This window comes from Narcine bancroftii, chromosome 10, assembly GCF_036971445.1.
Source record: "Narcine bancroftii isolate sNarBan1 chromosome 10, sNarBan1.hap1, whole genome shotgun sequence".
Classification (NCBI taxonomy): domain Eukaryota; kingdom Metazoa; phylum Chordata; class Chondrichthyes; order Torpediniformes; family Narcinidae; genus Narcine; species Narcine bancroftii.
This window is the reverse complement of record NC_091478.1, coordinates 26,523,373-26,544,407: the sequence shown is the minus strand read 5'-3', so window position 1 is coordinate 26,544,407 and position 21,035 is coordinate 26,523,373. Positions and strand designations below refer to the sequence as shown.

General features: G+C 44.6%; 1 protein-coding gene across 5 annotated transcripts in view; it reads left to right on the top strand.

Moving 5' to 3' along the window:
• LOC138744343 (zinc finger matrin-type protein 4) overlaps positions 1-21,035 on the top strand; it is a 196,231-nt gene that overhangs the window by 24,843 nt on the left and 150,353 nt on the right. For 4 of the 5 annotated variants that reach the window (XM_069900326.1, XM_069900324.1, XM_069900327.1 and 1 more), the window contains 2 exons: positions 6,290-6,394; positions 10,640-10,732. In XM_069900326.1, coding sequence (XP_069756427.1) covers positions 6,290-6,394; positions 10,640-10,732 — 198 coding nt within the window. Of the gene's footprint in view, positions 1-293; positions 416-6,289; positions 6,395-10,639; positions 10,733-21,035 lie in introns of all 5 variants that reach the window. The other variant, XM_069900325.1, reaches the window with a different exon arrangement.

Below are 21,035 nucleotides of genomic sequence, written 5' to 3'. Positions count from 1 at the left end.
TCCTCCAGACCTTGCATATGTATTTGCCTCTTTCTCCTTAAATCTGTGTTTTGTCTCTAATTCCTAATCTTAAAAAAAAACTCATTAAACATGTGAGAACTGAGAAATCGATCTGTATTTTTCTCCTGTCCAAATTGGTTCCTCTGCAGGTTCGTGTCAATAATTGCCTCCAGCCCAATCTAACTACAACCAAAAGCAAAATGTTCCTGAACTGGATCATTTCCCTTTTCATGTTTGGTGACACTGTCCTTGCTGAAAGTTCTCACGATTCTCTGTTTATATTTCCAACACAGTTCACGTTACAGCTATACAAGATGTCGGTGAGACTACACTTGGAATATTATGCGCGGATCTGGTCACCCAGATGTTGGATGGATGTCATTAAGCTGGAAAAGATGCAGAAAAGATTCACAAGGTTGTTATGAGGACTAGAGAGCAGGTTATTGGGTGAGGCTGGGATTTTATTGTTCAAGAGTAAGAGGCTAAGGTGCGACAGAGAGAGAGATAGTGTCCAAAAGGTAGTGAACACAGCCCAGGACATCACAGGCAAAACCCTCCCCACTTTTGAGAACATCTACGGGGAACACTGCCGTCAGAGAGCAGCTGCAATCATCAAAAATCCAGCCACCCACACATGCTCTGTTCTCGCTGCTGCCGTCAGGAAAGAGGTCTAGGTACCACAAGACTCACACCACCAGGTTCAGGAACAGCTGCTACCCCTCCACCCTCAGACTCCTAACAAACTTAATCAGAGACTCATTTAAGGGCTCTTGTGCTTTAAAAAAATCTGTGTTGCGCAGTAAATTTGTTTATGTTCGTTATCTGTTTACAGTTCTTTATTTATTTATGTGTATATGTTGTGTACAATTTTTTTTGTTGCACTACCAATAAGTGATAATTCTGCCTTGCCTGCAGAAACCAGAATCTCAGGGTTCTACATGATGGTGTCTTCATATGTGCTTGTTTGAATCTGTGTTTTACTACTAGGACAATTTTCCATGTATGTGTGTGTGAGAGTGTGTTACCATCAGTAAAATATTCTCCCAGTGGATGGAGCTCAGTAGTTTATTCCTGACCCTCCTTTCTGAAAGCAGGTTATTATTTCATATTTTGTACTGATGGATTTATATATCTTCCAAAAAAAGGGGGCTCTAAATACCTGTAGTAGCATTCAGGGTAACACGTGTTCAAATGAAGTGAACCTCCCAGATTGAAGGCACCAGAACTTGTACCCAAATCTCTGCTGAGTTGGAAATCTGAGCTACAATTGACCCAGTTCAATTTTGAAGTGTAACATGGACAGGATCGACACAGAGAATGGGGAGTATTGTTGAGCAGAAAGTTCTAGGAGTACAGGTACTTAGTACCTTGAAAGTGACATAGCATATGGATGTTGCAGACATACAAGATGTTGGTGAGATCCCATTTGGGGTATTGTGTTCAGTTTTGGTCACCATGCTACGGGAAAGATGTCATCAAGCTTGAGAAGGTGGAGAGGAGATTTATGAAGATGTTGCCAGGACTCTGGCAAACTTGGACTTTATTCCTTGGAGTGTAGGGTGATCTCATAGAGGTGTACAAAATCATGAGGGGATCAGATCAGTTGAATGTAGAGAGTCTATTGCCCAGAATAAAAGAATTGGTAACCAGAGGTCATGGGTTTAAAATGGAGGGGGGGGGGAGAGATTTAACAGGAACCTTGGGGGAGGGGGGGTAATGTTTTTACTTTATGTTTCTGCTTCATTGGAACCTACCCCCCACTTCGTTCCCCATCTTAGTCTCTCGGTGCCCCCTTCTCCCTCTGCCTCTCCATCCTCATCTCAAACCATCTACCCCCACATCTCTCACTGAGAGCGGACCCAACATTCTCACCACTTTCTGGGCAAGGCATTTGCAAAGATTGGATTTTCTTGTGCTTTTATATCAATGTATCAGGCAGAGTTGGGAATCCTGACCGTCTCGCTCTCTGCAAGCGTTCCAGAATTGGGAAAAATGTGAAAGAGAGGAGCTTTTATTATGGCTATGTTATGGTGGTGGGTCATTGGAATGTGCTGCCTGAGGTGTTGAGGTAGATGCCATTAAAATATTAAAGAAACAATGAGACTGATTCTTACGGATAGGAACAGCAGTGGATAGAATGGGTTTAGAGGGATATGGACCAAATGCAGGTAGCGTGCAGGTGGGACATTTTGTTTGGCATGGGCAAGTGGGTGAAAAGGCCTGCTTCCACACTGTGTGACTCTGAGGTGCCTCAGCATCAGAGAGGGGAACTGTTCCTCTGACAATGCTATAGCTTGAAGAATGCCGCCTTGTAGGCCTTCAACTTAGCGTCCAATACGATCATCCCCTAGAGGCTGATGGAGAAGCTGTCTTTCTGGGGCTCAACACCAATCTCTGTCACTGGATTCTGGAGCACAGTCTGTCCGGGCCAGTAGCAGAATGTGGAGTACTGTCACACTGAGCACCGGTGCACCTCAGCTCACTCCTATTCCGGCGACTGACCTTTGACTGCATTGCCAGATCCATTTCCAAAAGTGTCACCAAATTTGCAGAGGATACAACCATAATTGGGCCTCGTCAGCAACAGCAATGATTCACAGTACAGAGAAGGGGTGGGAAACCTCGTGAAATGGTGCAAGAGGAACAACCCCAAGTCTCAACATCTACAAGATGAAGGAGATGATCGCGGACTTCGGGAGGACCAGGATTGACCACCCTCCACTACACATCAACATCTCTGTAATGAAGAAAGTAAAGAGCACCGTTCCTTGGAGTCCACTTAACTAGGACACACAACATCTCCTCACTTGTCTGGAGGCGCAAAAGGGACTGCACTTCCTGAGGAGACTGAAGTGGGCAAGTCAATGGCCACCATCAAATTGTTAAGGACCCTTACCACCCCACACACAGCATCTTTTAGCTGCTCCCGTTGGGGAAGAGATGCAGGAGGATCAGAGTCAGCGCCACCAGGCTGAAGAACAGCTTCTTCCCACAGGCAGTGAGAATGCTGAGCCACCAAAGGAACTGTTTGTACTAACCATCCATAACTCCCATATTCACAAAACAATATATATTTATTTATTTGTATACATGAATACTTGTCCTGTATATGTATGATTTGCCTGTGTGTGTGTTATGTCTGGATGTTTTGCACCGAGGACCGGAGAACACTGTTTCGTCAGGTTGTCTATGTACAATCAGATGATAATAAACTTAACACAGTACAATTTTAAGCAAGGCCTCTATTTAGCATCTGTTTAGAGCCACATCCACAGATTACAAGGGGTGGCGGGGGGGGGGGGGGGTGGCGGATGATATGCTGTACAAAAATGGATGATTAGGACCATTCATTCCATAGAATAGCAGAGAGATAAAATGCAGAAACAGGCCCTTCAGCCCACAGACTTTGTGCTGACCAACAATCTCTATGCACATCCAATTTTATTCTCTCCCATGTTCCCATCAACTCCTCCCATTGGGGGCAATTTATAATGGTCAATTAATCTCCTAACCCCCATCCTTGAGATGTGAGCAGAAACCAGAGCACCAGAGGGAAACCTAGTCAATAATGAGGATCCTGCAGTCTCCACACAGACAGCAACTGAGGTCGGGATCGAACCTGGAGGTCTGTAACTGTGAGGCAGCAACCCTACTAGCTGCACCAGTGCCCTTCTTTATGCTTATGTTTCTGCTTCATTGGAACCTACCTCCCCACTTTGTTCCCCATCTTAGTCTCTCGGTGCCCCATTCTCCCTCTGCCTCTCCATCCTCATCTCAAACCATCTACCCCCACATCTCTCACTGAGAGTGGACCCAACATTCTCACCACTTACTGGGCAAGGCATTTGCAAAGATTGGATTTTCTTGTGCTTTTATATCAATGTATCAGGCAGAGTTGGGAATCCTGACCGTCTCGCTCTCTGCAAGCGTTCCAGAATTGGGAAAAATGTGAAAGAGAGGAGCTTTTATTATGGCCCAGGGAAGTAAAGTCCAATAATTCACATACAGGATTTGACAATCCTGACAGATATAATTTGTCTGACACCTGGTACAGTGAGAAGGGTTCGGAGAGCCAGGGATGAGAGAGCCAAGGTTCCAGAAAGCTATGGGTCCAGAGCACAACCGGGTGCCCGGAGAGCGGAGGATTCTGTAGAGCCAGAGATCTGGAGAGCCATGGGTCCATAGAAACAGTGGGGCTGGGGTCAGAATTGTGTGCTTGAGCCAGGTTTGGGAACTCCAGGAATATTGGTAAGGTTTGTGGTTGGATCTGAAGTATGTATGTGACCTCACTCCCTCCAATCTCACCCAGGTTATCTGCCCAGTTCATGAGTGCACTCTGTAACAGATAAAGAGAGTGAAATAAAAGAAATGTCTAGATATTAATGAAGAATCACACCCAAAGGTTCAGAAAATTGGATCATCACCGAAGTCCAGTTATTGAAATCACACTGTACCCACAGTGGTGGGTAGTCAAGGTCAGCTTCCCCTGAGTGTGAACAATCATTGGGCCTCCACTGCAGGCAAGGTCCTCTTCCCACAGATTATTTAACTGACCTGGAGTAATGTTTCTCAGCCTTCGCCCTTCTGCAATCATAAAGAAGGCTAGCCATCACCTAGATTTCATTAGGGGTTTGATGAGATTTGGTATGTCGCCAAAGACTCCTGTAAATTTCTATAGGTGGTACCGTGAAGAGCATTTGCATTGTCATGTTTATTTATTGTTCACACCATAAACCTTGCAGAGTACAGTGAAAATGAGATAGTAATTCTCTGGACCATAGAGCTAGTTATTTACATGGATAAATTACCTCAGAAATAATTTTTATAAATAACACATCACATTAAATATCATGTTATATATGCTAGCCCTGTGTCCAATGATTTGGAGGGAAAAGCTGTTTTGTAATCTGGTTGTGAGGGCCTGAACGCTTCGGTACGTCTCCAGATGTCAGGGGGGAGAACAGATTGCGGGAGGGGTGTGTGGAGTCGCTCACAATGTTTATGGCTTTCTGCAAACAACAGCCATTATAAATGTCCTCATGGGAGGGAGAGAGATCCCAATAATCCCCTCAGCCGTCTTTACAATCACCGCAGGGACTTGCATTCTGAGATGGTACAGTTCCCAAACCAGGCAGTGATGCACTTATGTAGGATGCTCTCAATGCATCCCTGTAGAATGTAGTGAGGGTGAAGGGTGGAAGTTGAACTTCCCTCAACATCCCCAGGAACTAAAGGTGTTGTTGGGCCTTCTTGGCAATGAATCTGGTGTTGGGGGACTAGGAGAGATCCTCTGCCAGGTGCACGCCAAAGAATTTGGTGCTCTTGACTATCTTGATGGTGGAGCTATTGCCCTCCCCGGGCTCTCCTGAAGTCATTCATCATCTCCTTTGTCTTGTTGACGTTCAGATGTAGGCTGTTGTCTCTACACCAGTCCATTAGTTATTGCACCTCCTTTCTATTAGTTGACTCATCGTTCTTGCTGAAGAGCCATACCACGGTCGTGTCATCAGTGAATTTGATGTGATTAGAACCATATCTTGCTGCACAGTCATGGGTCAGCAGGATAAACAGCAGGGGACTGAGCACACAGCCCTGGGGGGCGGTGGGGGGGGAGGGGGAGGGGGAGGGGGGTGGGTCCCTGTGTTCAGTGTAATGGTGTTGGACATGCTGTTTTCGATCTGGATTGCCAGTCAGGAAGTCAAGGATCCAGTTACATAGAAAGGTGTTTAGGCCCAACAGGTTCAACTTCTTAATCAGGTGCTGTGTTATGATTGTGTTGAATGCTGAGCTGAAGTCTATGAACAGCCTTCGAACATACGAGTCTTTATTTTCCAGGTGAGTGAGGGCTAAGTGGAGCGTGGTGACAATGACTGGTTGCAACACTTCCTGGTATGGAGGTGCCAATGCATAGGACAGGAAAAGGCTACAGAGGGTTGCAAACTCAGCCAGCGACAACATGGGCATAAATCACTCCATTAAGGACAACTACAAGAGGTGGTGTCTTAAGAAAGTACCTCTACCACCTGGGCCATGCTCTTTTCTCAATGCTACCACCAGGAAGGAGGTACAGGAGCATGAAGATAAACACCCAATGGTTCAAAAACAGCCTCTTACCCTCTGCCATCAGACTTGTGAACCACAGACACTGCCTTAATTTTTCTTTTCTTTCACACTAATTATTTATAGAAATGTAATCTGTAAAAAAAACAATGCTGCTGCTGCCAAACAAGAAGTTTTGTGACATGTTCATGACAATAAACCTGATCTGATTCTCCTTTCTCTTTTACAGATGAAGTCTGCAGGCACAGGGTCCCTTGAGTTGTTCACCGACAGCTATTGTAACACCTGCAACGCACAGCTCATTTCTGAATCCCAGAGGGTGGCCCATTATGAGGTAAGAAAAGTTTCTGAACCTTTTCCGCCACCCCCCCCCCACCCGCCTTCACCATGCCCAGTGAGTGCAATGTGCAATCCCTTCGTCTTGGAACCACAGAGCATAGAAGCAGGCCCCTCAGCCCATCCATACTACCCCTATTTTCCACCTTTGATGATGGGTGTCATGGAACCACATGGCACGGAACAAGTCCTTCTTCCCTTCCATTCTAACCCCATTTGCCAGCATTGATGATGGGGGAAATGGAGCCACACAGCATGGATCAGGCCCTTTGACCCAACTTGTCCATGGCAAATAAGGTGATGCACTTTCCTGCATCTGATCCATTTGTCGCTGAACCCTTCCGATCCACTTATCTGTCCAAATGTTTTTCTTTTTCCAGTTGAGCGAGCAGGCAAGTAGGCACAGAATCATCAAACATGTGGATGACACAACAGTAGTTGGCCTCATCAGCTCAATGATGAGTCGGCTTACGGAAAGAAGGTTGAAAGGCTTGTAAAATGGTGCAAGAACAACAACCTGAATCTCAACATGGACAAGACAAAGGAGATGATTGTGGACTTAAAGAGGATGAAGGTCGACCATTCTCCACTGCACATCAATGGACCTGTTGTGGAGAGCAGAAAGTTCCTTGGCGTACAGAGAAGGGATGACCTATCCTGGACCCATAGCACCTCATTAGTCTGGAAGAGTCAGCAGTGCCTACGCTTCCTGAGGAGCGCGAGGCTACTTTCTTCCCCCCCCCCCCCACCCCCAACTTGACAACTATTGAGAGTGCCTTGTCTGGTTGCATCATCGTGTAGTATGGTAACTGCAAAGCATTGGACCAGAGGTCTATACAGAAGATCACTAAAGCAGCTAAGTGGATCACTGACACTCTATAGATGACATTAACTAAGAGTATTGTCTCAATTAGTTATAGATCTTTTCTACCAAACACACATTATCTTCAACCACACATTTTCTTCAACCCACTACTATCAAGAAAGAGGTACAGGAGCAACTCAATTAGGACTACCAGGCCTGGAAATAGCTTCTTCCCGCAGGCTGTGAGATTTGTGATCAGTATCTCGAAACTGTGAAAATCATCCCAAATATTTATATATATTATTTTGATCATTTACATGATCGCTATGTACTGTGATTTGTGTGTTTTTGTGCATGAACCATGGTCTGGAGGGAAGCTGTTTCTTCTAGTTATATGTGTACAATGAGATGATAATGAACTAGAACATGGAGTCATGCAGCAAATGGGACTAGCTGAGGATGCTGACATGAACAAGTTGGGATGAAGAGCCTGTTCTGTGCAGTCTGACTCTGTTATGCACACAGTTAACAGATTCCCCATCTCTGCACATGTTTCTTGAGCAGCCTGCTGTACTGGAGCAGGGCTGGGGGCCTGCAGTTGATGAGCAATGTCCTTGCGTTGGGTCAGGGAGGAAGGATGGCATAGGCTGTTTCTGCAGGAGGCAGAAATTCTTCATCGCATTGAGCAGCAGGAACTAGAAGGAAGAGGCCCCATTGCTGGAGATTCCAGCTGATTCCTAGTGGGTTTGGGAACCTATCAGCAACAATGATGAGTCATCGTACAAAGAGGAGGTTGAAAGGCCTGTAAAATGATGCAAGAGTAGCAACCTTAGTGTGGACAGGACAAAGGAAAGTCCAGGAAACACTGGGAATGTTCTTTGCCAAAATGCATGCCACCTGCTGGGTATCACAGAAGGCCAGGAGTGTTCTATCAACTGTGTGCATACACTGCTCCAAGTTAAAACTTAAGAGAGTAAAAGCACACACCAAGTTTCTTCCCTGTAGCTATCAGGATCCTGAATGAACCCCACAACATAGATCATTACAGCACAGAACAGGCCCTTTGGTCCACGATGTTGTGCTGACCTATGTAAACCTACCCAACATCAATCTAATCCTTCCCTACCTCACATCCATAACCTATTTTTCTTAAATTCACATGCCCATCTAAGAATTCTTTGAATATTCCTGTTACACCAGCCTCCACCCCCACTCCCAGAAATGTATTCCAGACACTGACACACTGAAGGGCCCATTACACCCTGGAAACACTCTCTTCTCCCTCCTCCCATTAGGGAGAATATTTATGTTTTAAATCACGCCACAGCAAGATTAAAGACAATTTCTTCCCCACAGCCATCAGGCTCTTGAATGAACCCCACAAAAGAGCTGGCACGTTGCTTGACGCTAATTGATCTACCTTTTCATTATAATCCTGTGCTCTTTATATTCTGTAAGTGTGCTCTTTACACAGCTGTACGAATATTAGAGATAACTTGTTAGGCTGCTCACTGAAGAACCTTGCTCACTGTACTGGGTATTTTTGTGACAAATAATCTTAAACCAATCCTCACCTCAGACTCTCAGTGTGACCCTCTGCTCCTTTTTCCCTCTTCTGTGTGTCCAACCTCCCCAAACTCATCGATATCATCTCTTCTTCTTCCTCTTCTTGGACACCTTGTCCTGGCCAGCTGCCCACTCTGGATCTTTTTATTTCCTATTGCCACCAAGACATCAACCATCTCAACTTCACCAATCCCCACTCTTATTCCAATCTCACCTCCTCTGAATGCTCTGCCCTCCACTCTCTTCGCAACATAAAATAGAAGATTTTGTTCAGGCGCCTGCTTACATTTTACTCATACTCTAATGAAGGACTCAAGCCCAAAACGTTGGTTCTGCATCTTTATTTTTGCTTTATTTATACAGCAATGAGCTCTCTGAACCCTTCTCCATTAACAATGGCGTGAAGCAAGGCTGTGTTCTCGCACCAACCCTCTTTTCAATCTTCTTCAGCATGATGCTGAACCAAGCCATGAAAGACCCCAACAATGAAGACGCTGTTTACATCCGGTACCGCACGGATGGCAGTCTCTTCAATCTGAGGCGCCTGCAAGCTCACACCAAGACACAAGAGAAACTTGTCCGTGAACTACTCTTTGCAGATGATGCCGCTTTAGTTGCCCATTCAGAGCCAGCTCTTCAGCGCTTGACGTCCTGCTTTGCGGAAACTGCCAAAATGTTTGGCCTGGAAGTCAGCCTGAAGAAAACTGAGGTCCTCCATCAGCCAGCTCCCCACCATGACTACCAGCCCCCCCACATCTCCATCGGGCACACAAAACTCAAAACGGTCAACCAGTTTACCTATCTCGGCTGCACCATTTCATCAGATGCAAGGATCGACAATGAGATAGACAACAGACTCGCCAAGGCAAATAGCGCCTTTGGAAGACTACACAAAAGAGTCTGGAAAAACAACCAACTGAAAAACCTCACAAAGATAAGCGTATACAGAGCCGTTGTCATACCCACACTCCTGTTCGGCTCCGAATCATGGGTCCTCTACCGGCACCACCTACGGCTCCTAGAACGCTTCCACCAGCGTTGTCTCCGCTCCATCCTCAACATCCATTGGAGCGCTCACACCCCTAACGTCGAGGTACTCGAGATGGCAGAGGTCGACAGCATCGAGTCCACGCTGCTGAAGATCCAGCTGCGCTGGATGGGTCACGTCTCCAGAATGGAGGACCATCGCCTTCCCAAGATCGTATTATATGGCGAGCTCTCCACTGGCCACCGTGACAGAGGTGCACCAAAGAAAAGGTACAAGGACTGCCTAAAGAAATCTCTTGGTGCCTGCCACATTGACCACCGCCAGTGGGCTGATAACGCCTCAAACCGTGCATCTTGGCGCCTCACAGTTTGGCGGGCAGCAGCCTCCTTTGAAGAAGACCGCAGAGCCCACCTCACTGACAAAAGGCAAAGGAGGAAAAACCCAACACCCAACCCCAACCAACCAATTTTCCCTTGCAACCGCTGCAATCGTGTCTGCCTGTCCCGCATCGGACTGGTCAGCCACAAACGAGCCTGCAGCTGACGTGGACTTTTTACCCCCTCCATAAATCTTCGTCCGCGAAGCCAAGCCAAAGAAAGAAAGAATGAAGGACTCAAGCCCAAAACGTTGGTTCTGCATCTTTATTTTTGCTATATAAAGTACGCTGTTTGACCTGCTGAGTTTCTCCAGCATGGTGTTGATACTACCTCTTCCTGAAGGTGCTCCATATTCCCTCCACTCTCTGAGGTCTCTCTGGAATTCCGTGTGCATGTAAAATGTCCCAAGTTCCTTCCCCTGGCAAGGATCAAACTTTGGAAGTGATGGGGATGTGTGTAAAGCCCAATTTGGACTCTTAACCCTTCGTGGCAATTTTATTTCGGCAGAGCAAGAAGCATGCCAACAAGGTTCGCTTGTACTACATGCTGCACCCTGAGGATGGTGGACCGCCCTCCAAAAAACTGAGGCCTGACAACCCAGTAAGTAACCACCTTGACAGGTGCATCTCTGGGGGACAAGGGTATTGTTTGGCATCAGCATTCGCTTACTTGATCATTGCAACAACCAATTTATGGTCCTGGTTTGAAGAGCAGTGGCTGTGAAGAGGATGTTTGCATATGCGGGAGAATCTGAAACCTTTTACGATTAGTATCTGTTTTTTTTTCTCTTTAATTATGCTGAAATTGTTTTGTGTAACTGTGTGGTTGCATCGAGTATAGTGGGGGTGGGGGGAAGCATCCATTTTAGAGATGAGGTGAGATCTTTGTTCTGGGAGGGTAGGGAGGATGGGGAAGCTACAAGTCATACAGCACAGACAGACCCTTCAGCCAAACACGTCAATGCTGGTCAAAGGTTGGCACTCTGGGCTTTTCCCATTTGCCTGCATTTGACCCATATCCTTCTAAACCTTCCTGACCAAATGTATTCTGAATGTTGTCATTGAATGCACTTCTACAGCTTCACCAGGATGATTCAAGGAATGAAAGGGTTATCGTATGAGGAGCTTTTGACAGCTCTTGGTATATACTCGTTGGGATTTAGAAGAATGAGGGGGATCACGTTGAAACATTTTGAAGATTGAAAGGCATGGACAGAGTAGATGTAGAAAGGTTGTTTCTCATGGAGAGAGAGTCTAGGCCAGTGGTTCTCAACCTTTTCCTTTCCACTTATATACCACTTTAAGTATTCCCCATGCCATAGGTTCTCTGTGATTAGTCAGCGATGTGGATGGAAAGAAAAAGGTTGAAAACCACTGTACTTAATTGACTCGTTATGTACACGGTTTTGTAACTCCAAAGGACAATTTTTCTCAAGCAAAACATTTCAGTAACAATTAGGTCAAGAGCAATGATTCTCAACCTTCCCTTCCCACTCACATACCACTTTAAGCAATCCCTGACTAATCACAGATGACTGATGGCATAGGGATTACTTAAGATGGTATGTGAGTGGAAAGAAAAAGGTTGAGAACCACTGGTTTAGGACAAGAGGGTACAATTTCAGGATTAAAGGTGTCTGCTTAGAACAGAGATGCGGAGGAATTTCTTCAGCCAGTGGGTGGTAAATCTATGGAATTGGTTGCCTCAGGTGGTTGTGGAGACCAGGACGTTGGATGTATTTCAAACAAAGATTGATAGGTTCTTGATTAGCCAGGACATCAAAGGTTATGGGGAAAAGACTGGACAGTAGGTCTGAGTGGGTAAATGGATCAGTATATGATTGAATAGCAGGGCAGTCTCAATGGGCTAAATAGCCGATTTCTTATAGTCTTCCTCTGGTAACTTGTTTCAGATACAGAACATTCTCTGAGTGAAAATGTTGCCCCATCAAGTCCCTCTTCAATCTCTTACCTTAAGCCTAATGTGGTAGGTGAGGGGCAAAATCTGGGGGGAGTTGATGGGAATGTGGGGAGACTGAAATGGGATTAGTGTAAGTGGATGCTCAATGGTCTGCACAAACTCAGTGCGATGAAGGACCTTGTTTCCGAGCTGTATCTCTCTATGTCTTATGACCCTCATAGAGTACAATAATTGTCTCATCTCTGTATTTAACTGGGTGACTCCTAATATTTAAACCAGGATGCCTGATTGTAGATTGTCCCCAAGGATCTCCCCACCTCCACCCTGTCAGGATGCAAAGGTGGACCTTCAGGATAGAAATAGAAGGTCAATGAATTCCCATCTCTGGTCATTGGATTCTGGAATAATCCAATAATCTTTGGATGCCAGCTTGAATTTACTCTTAAATGCATTTGATGGTGCTTTTTTTTTTATGATTGATCAGGCAGTTACTGATTGGATCAGAGGAAAATTAGGTAAGAAAAAAAGGTTTAGTTTCACAGGATGTTGCTAAGTATTGTGGATCGATGGGGGATCTATATTGATAGATTAAATTATAACCAATTGTCACCCAGCGAATTCCTCACATAGCAGTGTGACCATCTACAGCTGGTGTTGATTGACAGCAGAACGTTGGGAAGAGTTCTTGCTCCCCCCACCCTCCCATCACCCTGACCCTCCTCATCTTGGACTGCTTTTTCCTACTGTTTACAGACTCTTGAAGGAACCTCTCATTAGTCCGAGATGACACCTTGCAATGTTAAACTGTACTTTTCTTTTTAACACTATACCTAGATTTTTTTTGTCTTTTGTAACTCTATACCCTGAACTTTTTCTTTTTTTTTTTGCATTACCTGCTGTATTTAGGTATGAGTTGACTGACCTGGATAGCACACAAAACAACACTTTTCACTGCATCTCAGTGCAGGTGACAATAAACAATTCAGTAAAAATGTTAACTCCTCTGAGGCAAGCCCTTAGGGTGGAGGATGATTCAGTTCTGTTCCAGTTCCAACCAGACACATTAACATCAACTTTTCCTGTTTCAGTTAAACCCCATCCATGTCTCTCATCTTCTCCTATCCACTATGTCTCCTTTCCTCTAGCTCTCACTCTCTCTATCTTCCACTATCCCTCTGTCTCCTTTTCCTCAGCTCTGCATTCATAGACCCATCCCTTCCTCCAATCAATTTTCACCTTTCCTCCTATCTATTTACAATTATCACCATTTGCCTGTTGGCCTGAGTTCCTTCCCCTGTCCTTTCTTCTCTCCTTTTTATTCAGGGGCCTGCCTTCTTTTTGCTCATGGCTTGAAGAAGGGCTCAGGCCCAAAACATCAGCTTTATATTGTGACCTCCTTTTAATGCCACGGGACCTGCTGAGTTCCTCCAGCATTTCTGCAATCAGTGTTTTACAGCGACTGCAGACTTTTGAGTTTCACTCTGTTCCAGTTCTGTGGCTGCTGAGGTTTGTGATGTGGGGATTATGGACTCAGCCCTGAGTGGGGCAGGAGAAGATTGACACCATGGGTGGGTGGGTAATTTGTTGGAAGGGCCACTCCTTCCATATCTTACACATGGCCTTTGCGTGCCCCGATGTACAGACTTAAACTCTTAATTTTCACCCTGTGGGTTTCGGAGCATTTTAGTTAATTTGTTACATTATACCTGGTACAGTGAGAAGGGTTCTTCTGCAAGTAGTCTAACAGGTCTAACATTAAGCCATATAAAGTAGAAGAAATATTATACATTCATTATATATTATATCATGTTTTTATGCGTGTTTTATGTGCGTGCGCATGTGACTGTGCACAGCGTGGTCTGGAAAAACTGTTTCATCTGGTTGTATTTGTACTGTGAGATGATTGTAACTGTGCTCTTGTTCAAGATTATAAAGTATAGTGTTATAATTTTTTAAAAATCAATTAACACCAAGCAAAGGCAGCATGGGGATTATTCAGGAGCCTGATGGCTGGGGGTTTGAAACTGTCTTTTAGCCTGTTGGTGCGTGATTTCGCACTCTTGAGCCTTCTCCCTGATGGGAGGACAGAGAAGAGAGTGTGTCTGGGGTGTGATGGGTTCTTCAGTGTGTTGGCTGCCTTTCCCAGGCAGTGGGAGATGTAGATGGAATCTGTAGAGGGGAGGGAAGTTTGCATGATGCTCTGAGCTGCATTCACCATTTTCTGCAACTTGTTCTGAGCTTGAGCAGAGCAGCTCCCACCCTAGGCTGTGATGCATTTAGCAAGTCTGCTCTTGATGGAGCCCCTGTAGAAGCTGTTGAGGGACAGGGGGAACATGCTGAACTTCTGAGAAAGCAGAGGTGCTGGTGAATTCCCTTGACCATTGTTTCAATGTGCTTGTCCCACATCATGTCATTGGAGATGATTATTCCTGAGAACTTGAAGTTATCTGGTCATTCCAGTTCAGTGCCATTGATGTGGAAATGTGTGTGAACTCACCCTCCCCCCTCCTAAAGTCAATGGCCATCACCATCTAATTGACATGTTGTCTTGGTACTGAGCCAAAAGCCGGTCAATCTCCCTGTACTCCATGGGATGGAGAAGGTGAGAGGAGAGGAGGAAAGACGATAGAATCATGCTTTGAATACAAACAGACGTGTTTTTAAGCTGCAGGTATACACAATATTTCAGTGTTGAAGTCTGCTTTGATGGTGCCCTATTGAAGTTATTGAGGGACAAAGGGGTCATGCTGAACTTCCTTAAACTTTTGAGAAAATGGAGACTTTGGTGCACTTTCTTAACCACTTTGTCAACAATCATCAGTTATAATTCCCCAAATGTTTCAGTTACCCTATTTGGAGTATGGAACATTACAGCTCAATACAGGCCCTTCAGCCCATGATGTTGTGCTGACCTATTTAAACTTTTTTCACAATAATCTAACCCTTCTCTACTTCATACCCATAACCCTCTATTATTCTTACATCCATGTCACTATCTAAATATTTTGATTACCCCTATTGTACCAGCTTTCCCCACCACACCCAAAAATGCATTCCAGGTACCCACAACTCTCTGTGTTTATATTTAAAAAAAACTTTCCTCTCATATCTCCCTTAAACTTTCCTCCACTCCACTTTTACAGATGACTTCTGGTATTTGCTATTATCATCCCAGGCAAAAGGTGCTGGCTCTCCACCTATCTGAGCCCCTCATAATCTTATATACCTCTATTAAGTCGCCTCTCGTTTTTCATCACTGCAAAGAGAAATCCCTAGCTCTGCCAACCTTGCTCCATAAGGTTTACCAGGATGTTGCTCGGTTGGAGAATATCCTTGCTTATGGAGCAAGGATGCTCTTCATTTGAGGCAACATCCTGGTGAATTTCCTCTGCACCCTTTCCACAGCATCTACACCCTTCCTGTAATGAGGCAACAAGAACTGAACACAGTGCTGCAAGTGTGGCCTAACCAGAGTTTTACAGAGCTGCAATATTACCTCACGGCTCTTGAACTCAATCCCACAATTTAATCCCCATTGTTTGATAAAGCCTCACTGCTTTAAAAATAAAAGCAGTTATCCCACTGTGCTGCGCAGTATATAATGTCCATTAGCACAGAATATATGACTGATGCTCTTCACTGGCAGAGAAACAGGGCTCCTATTGTGCTGAGCTAATGGAACTGAGCCTCCAGTCATTTAGCCCTGTCCTGGCCCCAGTCCTCCCTTTAAAAGTAGGACAGTCTCTGTGGGACATGATGAGCAGAATGTCATTTGGCATCTGAGTGATGTTGTGGCTTCTAAGATGACCATGAGACAGTGGAGTGATTTTACTCCCTGATCCCCGGGAGAAAATATTGCTGCCAGCAATAGCACATTTGCATTCCTTTTATTCATATTTCCTTTTCACTTCAGGTTTTTTTTTTAATTGGTAATTTTAAAAGATTTATAGCATGGTAGAAGTTGATTCCAGCTATTTAAACCCAGCCACCCAATTACACCCAAATTAAACTACAAAACACCATACATTTTTGGAAGGTGGGAGGAAAATAGCACCTAGGGGAAACCCTCACAGACACGGAGAATGTACAAACTCCTTACAGACAGCACAGGATTCAAACCCAGGTCGCTGGCACTGCCATAGCGTTGTGCAAACTGCTACACTAACCGTGATGCTCGTGTTAATGCTGAGTTCTCCTGGTCCATGGGCTGAGAATGGGTATCATTACACACCTACATGTTAGCATCCATGCTGTCAAGCCTGTGTGTGTGCACCCATCCTTGCAGACGTGCGCAGTTGGACGTGTGCATGTCTGGGCATCTCTATGTATGGACCAGTGTGATGTATGCATTTGCATGAGTCTGCATCAATGTGTGGTTTTCTGGGTGTGTGTCCATGTGTTGTGAACTTTCAGGCAAAAGTGTGCAGTTATGTTTCTGTAGGCATGCATGGGTGAGTACACAATTATTATGAGACACACAAGTACAATCAGAATCTAAATCTGGTTTAATGTCATCAAGATGTATTTTGAAATTTGTTGCTTTGAGGCAACAGTATTATGCAGAATAAGGTGCCAAATTACTCTAAGTTACAGTTCCATAAATACGGGATTTAAATAAATAAATAACGAGCGCAACAAAAGAGAAACCGTGAGATCGTGTCTGTCAGTTTATTGTTCATTCAGAAATCTGATAGCAGAGCTGAACAAGCTGTCCATCTTCAGGCTTGTACCTCCTTCCTGATGGTAGCAGCGTGAAGAGGGTATGATCTGGGTGTTTTGAATGTCCTTAAGGATAGAAGCTTCTTTCATGAAATACCACTTCTTGTAGATGTCCTTGATGGGGTGAAAGCTGGTGTCCTTATTCTCACACACACAATTAGTTCAAAAATTGTGACGTTAGAGTAGTGAAGAGAGATCTTTGGTGGTTCTGGTTTTACGAAGGTGTGCATGTGTTTATGTGAGCAACTATGATGTTTGAAGAGCCTGTTTGCATCATGTCAATTTTATGATGCAGTTTGAAGAAACTGGTCTGAGAAAAATGAAGTTCTGCCTCCTCGATTGATAACTTAATGATAATGAGTTTATTTTCACACATATTGTATGAAGTACAGTGACTGAAATGTTTACTTGGTACAGCTCAACGGTTATTTGAAAAGAAAATCTATATTACTAAACTAATTGAAGGAGACGATCTATATTACTAAACTAATTGAATTAAATTGAAGGAGACAATGACAACGTCGGGTAGATAATAAATATTCACAGTGATCCTAGAGCAAAACAAAAGTGACTTTGCAATGGTGCAGACGGTTCTTGTATGGTGTCGGAGCAGTCCCTGATTATTGTGTGAATCATGGATCTGATAACTGTTGCTTCCTGTAGGATGGTTCTGTCTACATCTCAAGGTGAAATGAAAGGTTGCCTCAATGTGGGTCAGACATCACTGACAAACTCTGTGCTCCTGTGTAAAAACACATCTCAGATCCCTTTTGAAAGTCCTTCCATTCACTTCAAACCTGTTCCTTATTTTTGATAACCCTACCTTGGGAAGTTATTTTCTTAAATATACAGCATGGTAATAGACCCTTCTGGCCCATGAGCCCATGCCCCCCCCAAATACACCAATTAATCTACATTTCCCGTACAGTGGAGCACCCAGAGGAAACCCACACAGACACAATGATGCTGTTGTTTCTCCCCTCACAGGGAGTTGGCTGAGAGAGTTAAACAAGAAAGTCTGCAGACATTTTAATTGTAGCTGACACAAATGCTGGAGAAACTCAGCAGGTCACACAGTGTTCTTTATATAGTAAAAGATAAAGATAGATTACCAACATTACAGGCCTGAGCCTTTCACGATATATGAGCAAAATATAGGAAGGCGCCTCAATAAAATGGTGGGAGGTGGCAAGCGGAGGAGCAATGGCCCACAGGCAGATCATTGGTGGATATGGGTGGGAGGGTATGAGAAATAAGCTGAGGTGATAGGGAGTTGATGGATCTCTGAATGGAGAGGGAAGGGGTTGGAGAGCTGGAGGAAAGGAAACAGAGGGATAGGGAAGAGGGGGAAAATGGGTGACCTAATAGAAACTAGAGAAGTCGATGTTAATGCCATCCGGTCGAAGTGTGCCCAGACGGAATACTGGGTGTTACTCCTCCAATTTACAGGTGACCTTGGTTTGGCAGTTTGCCAAGATGTCAGCTATATGAAGCTGTGTCACCTTCAGAGCACTGTAATCACTGTACATCTACAGCGAGCTCCAGAGATGTCACGTCCCAAGAGACCTCCCTCCTCTATCTATGAGTTAGGTATTTTTAGAACACGTTTCATTCCCTTTCAGAATATCTGTATCCCTTGGATTAAGTGATAGCCACACAGTTTGGTTCTCTCTTTTCCTGCTGACACAATTAATTTGCAGTGCACACATCATTCCAGACATTGAGCATTGGTAGGATGGCTGGCAGTGAACTGATCTCCCTGCTGTTTGCTTGATCGTATTCAGTCACACTCTTTGCTTGGAATAGCCATATCCTGTCTCTGCAAAGCACTGGCTCTACCCAGGCTTCTGTTCATTGACTTCAGCTCTGAGTTTAATACAATCATTCTCCTAAGGCTGGTGTAGAAGCTGTCCTTGCTGGGACTCAACACCCTTCTATGTAATTGGATTCTGGACTTCCTAATGGAAAGATCACAGTCTGTCCAGGTCGGTAGCTGAACATCAAGCACTGTACCACTGAGCACTGGCACACCTCAGGGCTATGTGCTCAGTCTGCTCCTGTTCATGTTACTGATCCATTACGGCTTTGCCAGATCCAGCTCCAACAGAGTCATCAAGTTTGCAGATGACACAATAGTAGTCGGCTTCATCGCACTATGGAGAAGAGGTGAAATATCTCCTGCTATGGTGTGAGAGTAACGACCTGAGTCTCGATGTAGATAAGAAGAAGGAGATGATCATAGACTTCAGGAGGATGTCCCTTCACTACACATCAACAACTCTGTAGTAGGGAGAGTGGTGAGCACCAAGTTTCTTGGAATTGACTTAATTAATGACCTATTGTGGAAACACATCTCCACACTTATCAGGAAGGTGCAACAGCGACTGCACCTAAGAAAACTGAGGTGGGTAAGGCTACTGGCCACCATCATGTCAACCTTATACAGGAGCTCTATCAAGTTGCTGCAGAGAAATTGATTGGTGGGCAATTCATAGGACCATAAGAGTGGAAGACAGGATCACTGGGGTCTCCCTCCCTACCACCCCCCCCCCTTCATTGGCGTGATCCACCAAGTTGTTGTCTGAAGAGGACTCTCAAAATCATTGAGGACTCTTCCACCCCGCACACGGCATCCTTCAGCTGTTCCCATCGGGGAAGAGATCCAGGAATATCAGAGCCAGGATCCACCAGGCTGAGAAACAGCTTCTTCCCACAGGCAGTGAGAACGCTGAACAAGCAAAGGAACAGCTCACTCTCTAACAGTCTGAGATTCTCCTATTCATTAAACTATTTATTTATTTGTATGTATGAATACTTGTCTTGCATATGTATTGATTGCCTGTATGTGTGCTATGTCTGGTTGTGTCTGCATGTTTTGCATCAAGGACTGGAAAACACTGTTTTGTAGGGGTGTACTTGTGCACTCAAATGACAATAAACTTGACTTTACTTGATTTAGTCACCCAAGTGTTTATTGCCACGTACATAAGTACAATGTACAGATGTACCAAAATTCTTACTCATTGCAGCCGTACAGGTACATAAGATGCACCAAATTAAATTACTGAAAAGAGATAATAAATATAAAAATTATAGATAGATAAACATCCACAGTTGCAGATATTGCAAGAAAAAAAGGGATGTTTTGATCATTTTTGGTGGTTCCAGATGACTTTATCTTTAGGCTAGGGAAGCACAGGGAGGTTCAAGAGCCTGGATAGCTGTTGGATAAAACTGTTCTTGAACCCAAAAGTGCTGGCGTTTGGACTTCTGTACCTTCTGACTGAAGGGAACAGTGAGAAGAGGTTGTGACCAGGGTGTTGGTTGTCCTTTATGATGATGGCTGCTTTGATGAGGCTGTGTCTCATCACATTGAAGACTGCAATGAATGGGAGGTTAGTAGCCATGATGGACTGGGCGAGGTTTGCTACTTTCGACAGCCTTCGGCGTTCCTGAGCACTCAAATTCCAAAACCAGGCTGAGATGCAACCAGTCAGTATACTTTCCACGACACACCTGTTGAATTTTGACAAATTATTTGACGATGTGTCAAACTTCTTCTGACATCTTGGAAAGTAGAAGTGTTGATATGCCTTCTTCATGGTTACCTCAATGTGCTGGCTCCTGGAAAGGTTCTCCAATATGTGAAACCCCAGGAACTTGGAAGTAATGACCTTCTCCACCCCCCATCCCATTAATGGTGTGTTCTCCCTCAGCCTCTCCTTCCTAAAGTCCACAATAAGTTCTCAGGTCTTGGTGATCTTGAGAACAAGAAGGACTTGGGACCGAAACATCGGTTATATAACTTTACCTCCTATGGATGCTGCAAGACATGCTGAGTTTCTCCAGCATTTTTGTGGTTTTTTTTTTTTTACTGCAATCACAGTGTATGCAGGGTCTTGTGTTTCTCTTGAGAGGAAGCTTCTTGTTCTAGGACCACCCATATTCTAGAATATGAGAATATGGCTCATTGATATAACTGACTATTTCTCCCCACAGATGCTGCCTGACTCGCTGAATCCCTCCAGTGGCTGGTTGTTTGCTCGAGTCTCTGGCATCCACATCCTTTATATTTCTCTGTGGTTAGCAGTTGTTTGACTCGAGTTAGAGAACCTTCCTCCCACCCTGGCCTTTCTGGAATTCCTCCAATTCCATGACAGTTTTGCCAGCTCTGCCCTTGATCATCTGATTGGGACTATCATTCAACAAAGCAGGACTTTGGGTCACATCTCCCATTGAGAGAGATGAGGAATTGCTTCTCGGA